Source organism: Trachurus japonicus, chromosome 11 (genome assembly GCF_045865225.1).
Source record: "Trachurus japonicus isolate A0001 chromosome 11, Traja_1.0".
NCBI lineage: Eukaryota > Metazoa > Chordata > Actinopteri > Carangiformes > Carangidae > Trachurus > Trachurus japonicus.
In genome coordinates, this window is record NC_140917.1 from 33,224,883 (window position 1) to 33,237,063 (window position 12,181).

General features: G+C 43.5%; 1 protein-coding gene across 1 annotated transcript; it reads right to left on the reverse strand.

The window, feature by feature from the left end:
- Window positions 1-2,844: 2,844 nt before the first annotated feature.
- On the reverse strand, window positions 2,845-11,129 carry LOC146979173 (terminal nucleotidyltransferase 5A-like). The gene is made up of 2 exons (XM_085792321.1): window positions 10,659-11,129; window positions 2,845-4,533 (listed from the first exon to the last, which is right to left on the reverse strand). The coding sequence occupies exons 1-2, from the start codon at window positions 10,830-10,832 to the stop codon at window positions 3,508-3,510; spliced, it is 1,200 nt and encodes a 399-aa protein (XP_085648447.1). The 5' UTR covers window positions 10,833-11,129; the 3' UTR covers window positions 2,845-3,507.
- Window positions 11,130-12,181: the final 1,052 nt, after the last annotated feature.

Consider the following 12,181-nt stretch of genomic DNA (forward strand, 5'->3'; position numbering starts at 1 on the left):
CCAATATACCCAGTTAGGGAGCTGAGAGTTGACAATGGTGAACAATGTGTTACACTGGAGACCACTCACACTGACCCTTCCCATCATTCCCCAGGTGGGATCTGTCACCACTAAATATGACGTCCACCATTATAATCTAATCAGCACAACATGCAAACTTGAACAACATGTACGCTGCCAAACATCAGACACAGATTACCCTTCACAGCAGACTGACAGTGAATGGAGGGATAAAATGATAACAGGAACCTTTTGGAGCACCAGTGTCTGTGGTGGGAGTCAAACCCACAAGGGCCCACCCACGTAGACTGGGGAGGACGAGGGGGGAGTTGAGATGGCCAAGCTGTTGAGGGCTGGTGTGCGCTGTGGAACACTATGACCCACAGTGCTAACCACAGTGTCAGATTTATCTGTGGTATTTCTCCAGTAGAAATCTCCCCCTGTCTTAAATCTTAGGTGCATGACTTAGAAAATCCTTCAGCTGCTCCTGGAGAAACCTCATCGGTGAAGAACAACCTTGATGGCTTAAAGTCAAGGCTTGAGGTGTTTATTGTACCACAAATACAAGTCTTCAGGACATCTGAATTTGTCCAGACTCTGTTTGCGGCTCTATAGAAGCAATGCAACTGTATGCTAACATTATCATGCTAGTTTAAGCTACTTGGTCACAAAACAAAGTGCTGGATGAACTGATATGTTGATCTGATGATCAGACATGGTCTGGTCTGATCTGTACGGAATGTAATGACAATCCATCCATTAGAATTCAACTTGGCTTTGGATGAAATAATCCCCAGATTTACAGACTGGATCGAGGTGACTGATTAAATTGTCTTTGGAAAATTCAGTGAATGTCACAGCAATGATGTCTGCGCCTAAATTTATTTCTGTCTTTATCTCTTGGAAGTAGACAGTCAAGGAAATACTTTAATCTCAAGTGATGTGTTTTTCCTAAGAGCTCTAGTCATTGGTGTTTGAGAAACACAAACCTTATGGGTAGTGAGGTTAGAGGTCAGTATTGTTATAGTTTGTTTGTTTTTTCAGTTTTCAGAGGGCTTATCAGGCCTATGAATAGGACAGTAAAGAGACAGGAAATAGGGGGACAGAGTGAAGGGGAATCGAACTGGGGCTGGCTGCAGCGAGGGCGATAGCCTCTGTATATGAGACGGCCTGCTCTACCCACTGAGCTATACTTTGCCCCAGTATTGTTATTGTTAAACATCAGATAAAAGTGGATTCATCATCTTCATACCATGAATATCTGTTCCCAGATTTTAAGGCATCAAGTAGTAGACCTTCACATATTTCACCATAGAAATCAATTTGAACGAAGAAAGGGGATCAACAAGATCTTTATGACTCATCCTCTGGGTACCACTGAACTATCTGATACTGTTGCTATGACAAATCATCCGGTAGTTGCAAAGACATTTCACCAAGAAGGAGAAATGTCCACAACAATCTTCATTTTTATAGACTCTCAGGCATGGGGCTGCAGGGTTTTATTTCAACCAAGCAGCAGTACACCAGACTTGACTTATTTAATCAACTGATCCCAGTCTTCAGACAGCTGATTGGTCAAACTGTGTGCTCTTGGTTGGTTGGAACAAAAACCTGCAGCGGCACCGGCCCTTTGTGAAATATTTAGCCAATGCCTGATCTAGAGTGACTGTCAGATCATCATACCCAGACAGCCATGTAACAGGGGAAGCTGGAAAAGAAGACTTCATTCAGATTAAAGTCGAGCTAATTAACTTTCAAAACGTAAGCACCCTGCTGTAGTTTGTTAATTAATAGTATACATTTACAGAGATGCACCTCACAGCTCTCTGGTTGACTCTGGAGGTCCGGCCCCTGGCTGTGGAAATCACTGGTTTGTTAAAGATAAGACAAGCTCCATCTCAGTTGCAAAGCTAATATGTGTTTATTCTAGCGGAACCCTCCTGGGGTGTCCCATGTTTCCTTAAGTGTTTCTGTAGCAGTGTGGAGACAGAAGTCTGACAGCTAATCCAGGGAGGAAATTTTCCCTTGTTGCATTTATACCTCGCCCGCTTAATCACTCTGACAGACGTTTAGCTTCCAAATTAACTTTTTTCCCAAAGAAAATCAGCCAGTGCTTCACTCCAGCGTTCCCATATTTCGCTTTATGGCCAAGTGCTTTCTGTCTCCATCACAGAGGCAACAGTAAACAGGTGTGTCGCAGCAACATCCCATTTCATGCTCGGCTGAAATTCTAGAAATCATCCCCCCATGCAAAAGTAATTAGGATAAAATGTCAGCGCAGGAGGAATGTCGGTCTAAGTGAGGAATGAAATACTGAACTGTTTTGATCGTTCAGGAAGTGAGGTGCTGGAATTGCATCATTACATTTGCTGAAAAGCCAGCAGTCCCATTTCACCACCTGGTCCTCAGCTGCCCCCTCACAGCTCAACTCATCCAAGACAAGCAACAGCATTCTCCCCTTCACGAAACGAGGCCAAGGAAACCCCTGGTCGGATGCACAAGTGGAAGGAAATGGCTAATGTATAGGGCTCAGCCGCTCAGGCTCAGGGGAATCTCGAACAAGTAAGTGTTTGTTTCCAGTCAGTCAGTGTCTGGCTGATAGAGCACAGACAACACACTGTGTGATCGAGAAAGATAGTGAAAGATAGATAATGAAAAAGATCTTTAGAGACACGAAAACTGAGACAGGGAGATACAGGGAATGGAGATAGAGTAGGCATTCATGACGCACATCCCCAGAATAATGTGAGTTGAACTGGAGCACATCAAAATAGTGTCCTAGCCTCACTCCTATGAACTTGAGGGAAAAGAAAATGTAAAGAAAGACCAGCGTACCACATCTTCACATTTTTCTCATGTTTTAATGATTTAAAAACAATTACCCTGACCCTTGATATAGAAATGTACAGTAACCTGAAAAAAGTTTCAAAAAAACAGTTCTTACATAGCAATTCGTATAAAGACATTGGTCAGTTTTTAGGCACTTGGAACCACATACAGTCTTTGTTTTTTGTACACAACAAAGTTTTTCTTTGGTCCTCTTTTTTTTCCCCCTCCCAGTCAGGTCAGCTGAAACCACAGACAGAACAAAAAGACAGCTTTCTGTTTTGTTTCGTACCAAGTATTTACATTTCGTTAAAGACACAGATCACAAGCCTCCATCAGGTAAGAAAGAGAAGTAACAAAGTTCCTCCGTCATATATCAACCCTTCATATTTGTCCATGCATGTCCACACTGGTTATGAAATGACAACATAATAATAATTAAAAAAAAGTTGAATTATAATGGCTCGAATGAGAATTTTTTTTTTTTACAGCAGTATTAATCAATATAATTTAGTGGAATGGTTTTGATACAAGATTTGGCAAAAAAAGAAAACAAAAGATACATTAATTCCTTTTTTGTCCACATTGCTACAAAGGTCCTGAGCACTCGAACGAATGCTCAGCTTACATCAGCGTAAAGGTAAAACAGAAAGCACTCCACACATCCTAAGACATTGCTCAGCTGCAGGGCAGCCACGTCTGATAAGAGTTACTGCATGCGGCCATTGGCGACTGAACCTGCGCCACGTAGTAATTGCTGAAGTTGACGTCTCTGACATAGGGCGCGGGCTGGTAGTAGCAGGTGATGTTGGCCAGAGCGGGGATAGCATTCTGTTCGGCCATCACACGCAGCGCCAGGGCGGAAATCAGTGCCAGCGTCTGTCTGCGCTCGTGGCCCATCAGACACACGGTGCTCTCGTCCACCACCCGCCTCAGCGTCACCAGGTACTCGTAGCGCTTGTGCTCCATGCCCGCAAAGTGGTTCTGCAGATACGCCTCCAGTTTCCTCTGCTGCTCGCTTATGTCGGGGAAGTCGATGAAGAAGCGCGAGCACATGTAGCGCTGCATCTGTTTCATCTGAGCCTCCGAGGACGGCCGGAAGCCGCGCACCAGCAGGTGGCAGTACTTGAGCAGCCCGCCGCCCCTGATCTCTTCTGGGCTGCGGGTGGCGATAGTCTTGGTGCGGAGGTGGTCGAAAGCTTCCTCAAAGTCCCCGTACATGCTCTCGCCCTGCACCGTGGGGTGGAAGGTCTCGGACATGGCCGTCTCCGAGCAGCGGTCGAACAGCAGCAACGAGTCCAGGGTGATCTGGAAGGAGTCGACGCTGAACTCGAACTGCCTTCTCAGGGAGTCCACAAACTTTAGCTCCACGTTCTTGCCGGTGTTGTTGGACAGCGAGATGAGGCTCCAGCGGTCCGTCTCGTTGCAAACTTTCACCAGTTTCTGCACGTACGCCTCCTTCAGGGCGAGGGCCGTGATCCTCTCCCTGCACACCCCCTCGGGCAAGAAATCCACCAGGCAGTCCAGCACCACGTCTTTCACCAGCCGGAAGGTTTTGTCATCAGTTCGATTCAGGCCAAAGATCAGGTCCAGGTCTTTGTAGCCCAGGCCGTTGTCCTGGTGCAGCACGTGGCTGGCCGCCGAGCCATTCAGCTTGACGTCGCGCACCACCACGCCTCGCTCCTCCAGCCGAGCCCTGACCACCTGAAGGAGACAGAGACAGAGAGGAGAAACTGAGTGACGGGTGTCCACTCAAAAGAAGAGGCTGATTTGTATGTAATGGGGATCGATCTATCTATCTATCTATCTATCTATCTATCTATCTATCTATCTATCTATCTATCTATCTATCTATCTATCTATCTATCTATCTATCTATCTATCTAAAAGTATGTTTGTGTGGATGCTTATGTGGACATTTAGAGTATGTAGGTATGTGGGTGTGTATGCATGTATATGTGGGTATTTATGTATGTATTATGTGGATATATGTAGGTATATGTAAATTATATTCATGTTTTTGTGACATCAAGACAGGTTTAGGTAGTTATTCATTATTTGGTGGAAAGGAGGTGGGAGTTTATAAGTTTTACTTCTTCTCACTCCTTTTGGAATTTTTATATCTCATGTTTAAATGTTTTGGCTTATTCTCTTTTTTAATTTCCTTTTTCATATTAAAAATAATTTCAATCAATCAATCAATCAATCGATGATGAGGTAAATTATAAATGTAAAATCTTCATAGAGCAGACAGAATTTGGATCATATTTTGAATATTTAACTGCAAATAAGTACAGTAGTTACATGCAAGGACAGCGAGGCCAGTGGTAGATTCCTGAAGCAGGTAGGTTTTCACTATATTGCTGAGAGACTCTGTCAACAGAGGGTGTTTGCTTAGGGGCAGTGATCCACCTCTCAGATAATGGTATCATTATCTATGACCAATCTCATTGCCTGAGGGGGGCGGCGCCCTACATACTGTAGGCTACAGTCAACCTCTAATGAGCTGAGAGGCTGATTTATCAGATTTACAATATAGGTTAACATAAGCACAACAGAGATAAGCTGTGGAAAACGACAAGTCAGTGCCTGTCCGCTTTAAGAGGCTCCAAAGTAAAAGAAGCTGTGAACTGCTAAACTCGTGGGACGTATTGAGAAAATACGATCCCCTCCGCTGTCGTATAAAGTTTACTCCTTGGCATCAGGAGAGGTTTATCTGGTTATTGGAACACACACCATGCGTGCACTGATGCGATGCTCGGGGAAAGTGCTGGGCTACAAACAGCTGAGATGTTTATGCTTCCTGTCTGTTGCAGTCAAATGACACCGAGAAGTAGAAAAACAGCTAAACAAGAGGTTCATAACACAGCTGTCCCTTAGAGTTCTCACTGCGGGATCTGCTGTTCCCTATCAATCTATGTCAGCGGACGTTGGGCAGGCCAGGTTAAGGAACTGACTGCAGCCAAGACCAACACATGAACATAGATGAAGTAAATTTAGTGAAGTTCTGCTAATGGTGCCAGTTTTTCCCTTTTTCTTTTAAATGTTTCCCTCCCTTTGACGTCACCTGCTGTAATCTCTTCAGGCTCCTCATGTTTTTGCAGCAAGATAAGTGTTTCCATTCCATTTCAGATAACGGGTCCTGATGTTGCAGGAATGAGTTCAACATTTAAAAAAATAATCATATTTGCTTTCTTTGCAAGAAGACAGATTTCTTTGCTCTTTGTTTTCCCTTGCAGAAGAGGAAAAAAACACTGGGCTGAGTTCTCTCCAAAATAAAATAAATATACTTGAAAACGTCTCCATTGTTCACTTTGACATGCTGTACCTGGTTATTCAATCTAGAGACTGGGATCTGGATTTAGGGATATGTGCTGAACATTGGAGCTACCTGTGCAAAAATGTGAATATTAGCTCAAAATGCTACCCATTAGCATCTATTGTTTTTTGTCAATAAATTCATAGGTACACAATGCATTGCACCCAAAAATAACCCACAGAATTCTAGCATTTATGTAAGCCTAATCAGATTTATGCTAGAAAATGGCTAAAAAATATGACTTTAACGCTGATGGTAGCTATGCTAGCTGCTTTCCCTAGCCTCCAGTTATAGGTAACTCATCTAACACTTCGGATTCAGTGCACAAAGGGGAGAAAACACCTTTACTTCATTAACAGGAAGCTGTACTGTCATTTGTGACAATGCTTTGGCAAAGAAACCATATAACTCCAAACTCCACTGGGAAAAGTCAACTGCTTTGTAGAGTGAAAACACACAACTTCACAGGGCACTGGACAAACTGCAGAGACGTGTTTTTTTTAACTATCCAGCAAAGGGAAATCCACAGTAGTATTTGCTCTGACCTCAGACTTAAACAGTTGGTCCGAGTTAACAGCACGCCATAATCTGCCTGTCGGGGGGTCCCTAGAGGAGCCAATGAGGAAGCCTAGCTCTGCCAACCCCCACCATCCCCGTTCTTCTGCACTCATAAAATAGGCCAGTACATTTCCCACATGACGCACCAGCACCTGGTGAGCCGAGCGAGAGGGGAGACACTTCCGCTGACGTTCGCGCAGAAAAGCCTTGTAAAAAGAGCCGCAAACACACCAGACTGTCTGGTGTTGACAACGCCTTGGCGACGCATAACAGTCTCTCAGCTTTCCTTCTCCGCTCTCAATAGTTTCCTTGAGTATTTCATTTAAGCTGTGGCCTGAATGTGTTTTTATTATGGCAGTTTGAAATGACCCAGCCATTTACCAGCCTATAGTCCCCTGGACGCCAATGAGAGCTCCCAGTGAGTCAGATCGTCCCCTTTGCCAAGGAAATGGCGACAGTGAATGAGAAGTTACGAGTCCCTGACCTTCACATCCACTCCAAAACTAACCCAGCCAGTCAGTCATACAGTAGCTTGGCAGGCAATGGAGGACGACGATGATGATGATGATGATGATGGTTTTTCCTCTGATTTGAAACGCTTCTTTGAATTTCCTATTCACGGGTGGTCATTTCACCTGAGTGCTCAGAGGAGAGTGAGTCATGGGCTGTTTCTCCTCTGTGATGTAGGTTTTATAAGATGGGACTCTAAAAGTATGGGAAGAATAGTGATTGTTATATAGCTTTGGGATTTCATAGCAAAATCAAGCTATTCCCCATCCTGTGAGTTGTCCCAGCAGCCCGCAAAAAATGCAGTAACTCACATTTTCATATGTTCAATATTAAATTTCGTATTAAAATTTGATCTGTTATCAAATGGACTTGCTATAATTTTTTTTAAAAGTATATGATTTAGTTGGTGATTCATTGCTATTTAGAGGATAAATGTAGCCTACATGAGGCAGTCTCATAGGCTCCAGTTTAACTTGATCCAATTGAAGAGATGCCATCAGTGCTGTCTTCACTCTTTGATCCCCAAGAAGCGCAATGATTAATAAATCATTACCCAACAATCTAAGCTGAGTATTCCCAGGTTTCCCTCTCTGGGGACGACAGGAAGCATGTGGTGTCTTCGTGTTGCTCAATCTCACAACAATAGCCCAGTGAGGAGTCGGTTTACAGTCTGGCGAGGGCCACGGTGGAGTCAGGCGACCGGTTTTCACTGACCACAGTGATAGGTTGTCAAGCCTGACCCACAAGCCCAGTGTTAGTACAGGCACTAATCCACCCCTCACTTTCTGCTCCAAGTCCAGGCGACTCACTGCCATTCAAGAAAGTATAGTGTAACGTTCAGTTTACAAAAAAAAAAAAAGGAAATAAAGAGCACAATGGTCAAAGCAGGTCACTGGGAGGGGAAAAAAAAGAAAAAGGAGGACACCTTTCTCAAATATGTGCTGTAGACACAACAGTTTAGTTTAAATGTGATACCCTGCAGAGCTGGAATAAGAGAGAATCCTATTGGTGGCCAACAAAAACACACCTCCTCCCCTCCTTCTCCACACAACAAATTACATAAGCTGTGTCACACACGCATCAGATGGCTGTGTTTACCATCATGTGGTAGCATGCTACCAGGTATGTCCTGCTGAGAGCTGTACGGCTGCCTATTAATCTGACTGTGGGTGGATGACTGTCAACATTAAATGAAGTACAGAGTGTCAGTATCAGTAAAAGTTTTTCCTTCCCTGCTCCCATGGCTCTCTCTGCTCAACCAGACCACAAACAGATGTTATTTAAATGTGGCCCTAAGACAAATCCACCATTGAGAGGCCTCCGACTCTCTGGGACTGTGATCTGCTGGTCACTTTCACCCCAGGATGTGACGGCTCCAAGATCATCTCTATCTGTCTCAGGTAGACGGCTCTGTCTGGTGCGTGGGCTAAAAATAAACGACATTAAAAGGAGCAGACTGGCGGTTTTGCATGTTTTAGCCAATTTACCATGAATCATGAATACCCCACATTACTGTCAACCATTTTCCAAAACATATCATAGTGGTTTAGATCACTCAGTGTGTTTTTTTTTTCCTCCTTTCCAGGCAGCCACTGGTTTCCATTCATATCCATATGGTAAAAAAATCAACTTGCAGAAATGTGAAACCTGCCTAACATATTCCATGACAGGGAACATGGCATCTGCTTTTATTTTTGTCAAAAATAATTCTCTGGCTGCATGGTGACGCGACAGACTTTTCGTATCAGTTTACTCTTCCAGGTGCTTGATGATGAGACAGCAGCACAGTAGACAACAGTAGCCTATGGTTGAAAAATATTCAAGATAAGTCTTAAATGTGCTGTGTGATTTGCTGTATTGTAAGCATGCGCACCAGACAGAGCTCTAAAGGGATTATTTTAATCTCTGTTAGCTCATAATCCTGATAAAATGAGATATTATACAACCTCTGAATTTGAATTGTTCCTTTAAATGAAAATAATACACATGATTACATTTTCATATATGTATAACCTTCTTTTGTTTCCATGCAAGATGAGCCTGACCCAAATAAATAAATAAAAATAAACACAGAAACCTCCTACGAATGACCAAAATGCTTATCTTTGCACTTTAGGTTATGTTACATCAAGCATGCTAACATGCTAGCACTCACAAATATATAGGCTATTGGAGACTGAGGGAAACACACTGGTGCCTCTCATCAGATATTGGTTGAGCAGTGGGCTAACTTTCCAAGAGCTGGTCTTTAAAAAGTGCTCTGGCTCGTGGAAAGAAAAATGTTTGGGGTCCCTGTTGTCTACTGGATTGTGTAATGAAGAAAAAAGACATTAGCTGGGATGTTCAATGCAGATGGTGGTGGGGGCCTCCTTGATTATAGAGGACCTTGAAATGTTATGTGCGTCTGAGGGTCTTTCTTCCCCACAGGGTCACCGCAGAAAAAGTGAATCACTCGAGTGAAATCCAACCTGGATTACAGGCAAAGACATTTAAATAATGTGAAGGAAAATCACAGCCCAGTCCTTTTTCCCTACTATATGTCTCATTCCTTGTAAATACACTGGAGCTCAGTCATTATCTCTCTTTCTCTCTCTCTCTCTCACTTTCACGAGAGCTGTGAAAAAACAGACGGAAGGAGCAGAAGCATTAGTGAGCTAGTGGAAAAGTGCAGTCATGGTGTTAGATCATCTCCACTCTTATGTCTGTGTCAAGAGTAAGAGTGATCAAATGTCTTTTTAAGTGTAATCAGCTCCGCCACAAATCCTCACCACTGCACAAATGTGTTCTGTAAAAGCAAAGCGTGGACACACGAAACTGAGACAAGCCTTCACTGTTAGACCAACCAGGGGATTGACTTAATTTGTAGAAATCTGACAAGGTGTATACTTCTGTTAAAAAGTTTTAAAGTTATTTATGTGAGAATGTGGAAAAATCCACCAGACGTTATGTCAGATTTTACAGACTTAACTTCAGTTACTGTGGGAATTCTCCAGAAGAAACTGTCTAGTTGGAGAAAAGGGCCATTACTCCACAGACTGTGCGCGCGCGGGGTGGCGTGCGCGTGCGCGCGCGCAAGTGCAAGGTGGGGGTGCTGGATTATATAGCTACAGATGAATTCTTTCATCCTGGTCAGCAACTCTTACTGTAATGCTCTAAAGCAAGTTGATTTTCCTGTTTTTTTTATTATTTGTTTTTTTTTTGCTATTGTTGTTTTTTCCACTTTTTTTATTGTCATGACACTTGTAATGTATAAACCTCCGGTTCAGGATAGATCCACAGCACCGTGTATAAGAATATATGTCTGCAGGGCAGTAGCCCTATAAAAGAAGTTATAAATGTTGTAGACGTGTGGACTTAGTGTTTAAGTCAAATGAACAGTTGTCATGTTGGTGTGCTGGTGTGAATGTGAGGAGGTATAGGGCTGCATGGACCGTGGTCTCACCTGGACGATCTGCCGGGGCTGCACGGAGAGCGTGGGGAAGTTTCCTCGGCCGTGGATCGGGACACTCTCCCCCAGGATGGAGTCCAAACGCCGCACCTGATCCCAAGACAGCACGCTGACCCGCCGACTCTGCTCCGAAGCATCACCGCAGGACATGACGACCGGAGTGTCCATAGAATGTGTGTGTGTTTTTATATATATAGAATTAATGTGAAGAGCAGCAGCAGCAGCAGCAGTGATCCTCCAGACGAGCAGGTGATGACGGGATGACTGTGGATGAGGCAGAAAACGCAGACAAGCACCGGCGCGTCTCTCTGGTCTCCTCTTCTGGGACGGCTCTCACAAACCTCCGAAAAATGCAATAAAGCGACGGGAAAGTTTTGGTAGAAATGTCTCACATGTCCACAGCAGAAACTTGGGAGTCCCTCCTCTGTGTCTAACCTTCTGTCTGCACTGACTCTCTGTCCAGATTTGAGTCGCCTCTGCGCTCTCACCGGGTTTTTACAGAGTAGGGATTAACGCGCGCCTCCCTATTGGCTGGCCAGAGATTTATGGTCGCTTCAACCTACAGAAGACTACAATCAGCCTATACACACACACACATACACAGACACACACACATACACATGCTTCCCATGCGTCAGATGCTAGGTTCAAGGACTGTAGGAAATATGATAATTACTAGTTAGACGCAATTAAAAGACGCTACTGCTCCTCAACCGAGCACGTGAAATTCCAGCTGTGCCAGATGCAAAAAGTGGCACGGATGGAACAGTGGGTTAGATATAGGCTATTGGAGAAATAAAGTATGTTTTGAAATATATTAATGCCACTCTTTTTAGGCCTATTTGATTAAAAAATTAAGTGTTGGCGTAAAAGAAAAGAAAACAACATAGGCCTATATATTAAGCCATATGAAGCTTCTTCAGGAGAGTGTGGGTATGAGCAAATAACCTCAGAAATGTTATTACAGGATGATTCAAAAGTTGTTTGCAGCAGTTGGTAAATGGAAGTATCACATATTCAACTTTAGCTTTTTCTTGTAAGATTTTGTGTTATTTTTTCAGTCATCTAATAGTTCTAATAGAAAGTATGAAACTGATGCGTTCAACCAAGAGTTTAAAGATGGTGCCAGTTTTCATTATAAAATAACAATAGGCTACACTACAAGCTGAGTGAACTATAATTGAATTCATCTGATGGCCTATACATTCTATAACCAACCATATTCATCATTCCCAATAACACACACTTAAATGTCATACAACAAAGTTCTGCCTCCGCTGTGATTGTTTGGCTTAGGGTCGTGAATATTCTGGTATCTGTACAAACAGCACATGCCCAGACAAGTTTTTCTGGCAGTGCATCCATCCAACCAACACAAACAAACTTTACAGTGCTACTGACTGAGTCTTGTCAGTCATTATCCACTCAGCCTTCTCCACAGAAATGAACTTGACATCTGGTTTGATATCGCATCGAACCTCGCTGATCGGAAAGTTTACGGCATGTGACCGCAAATT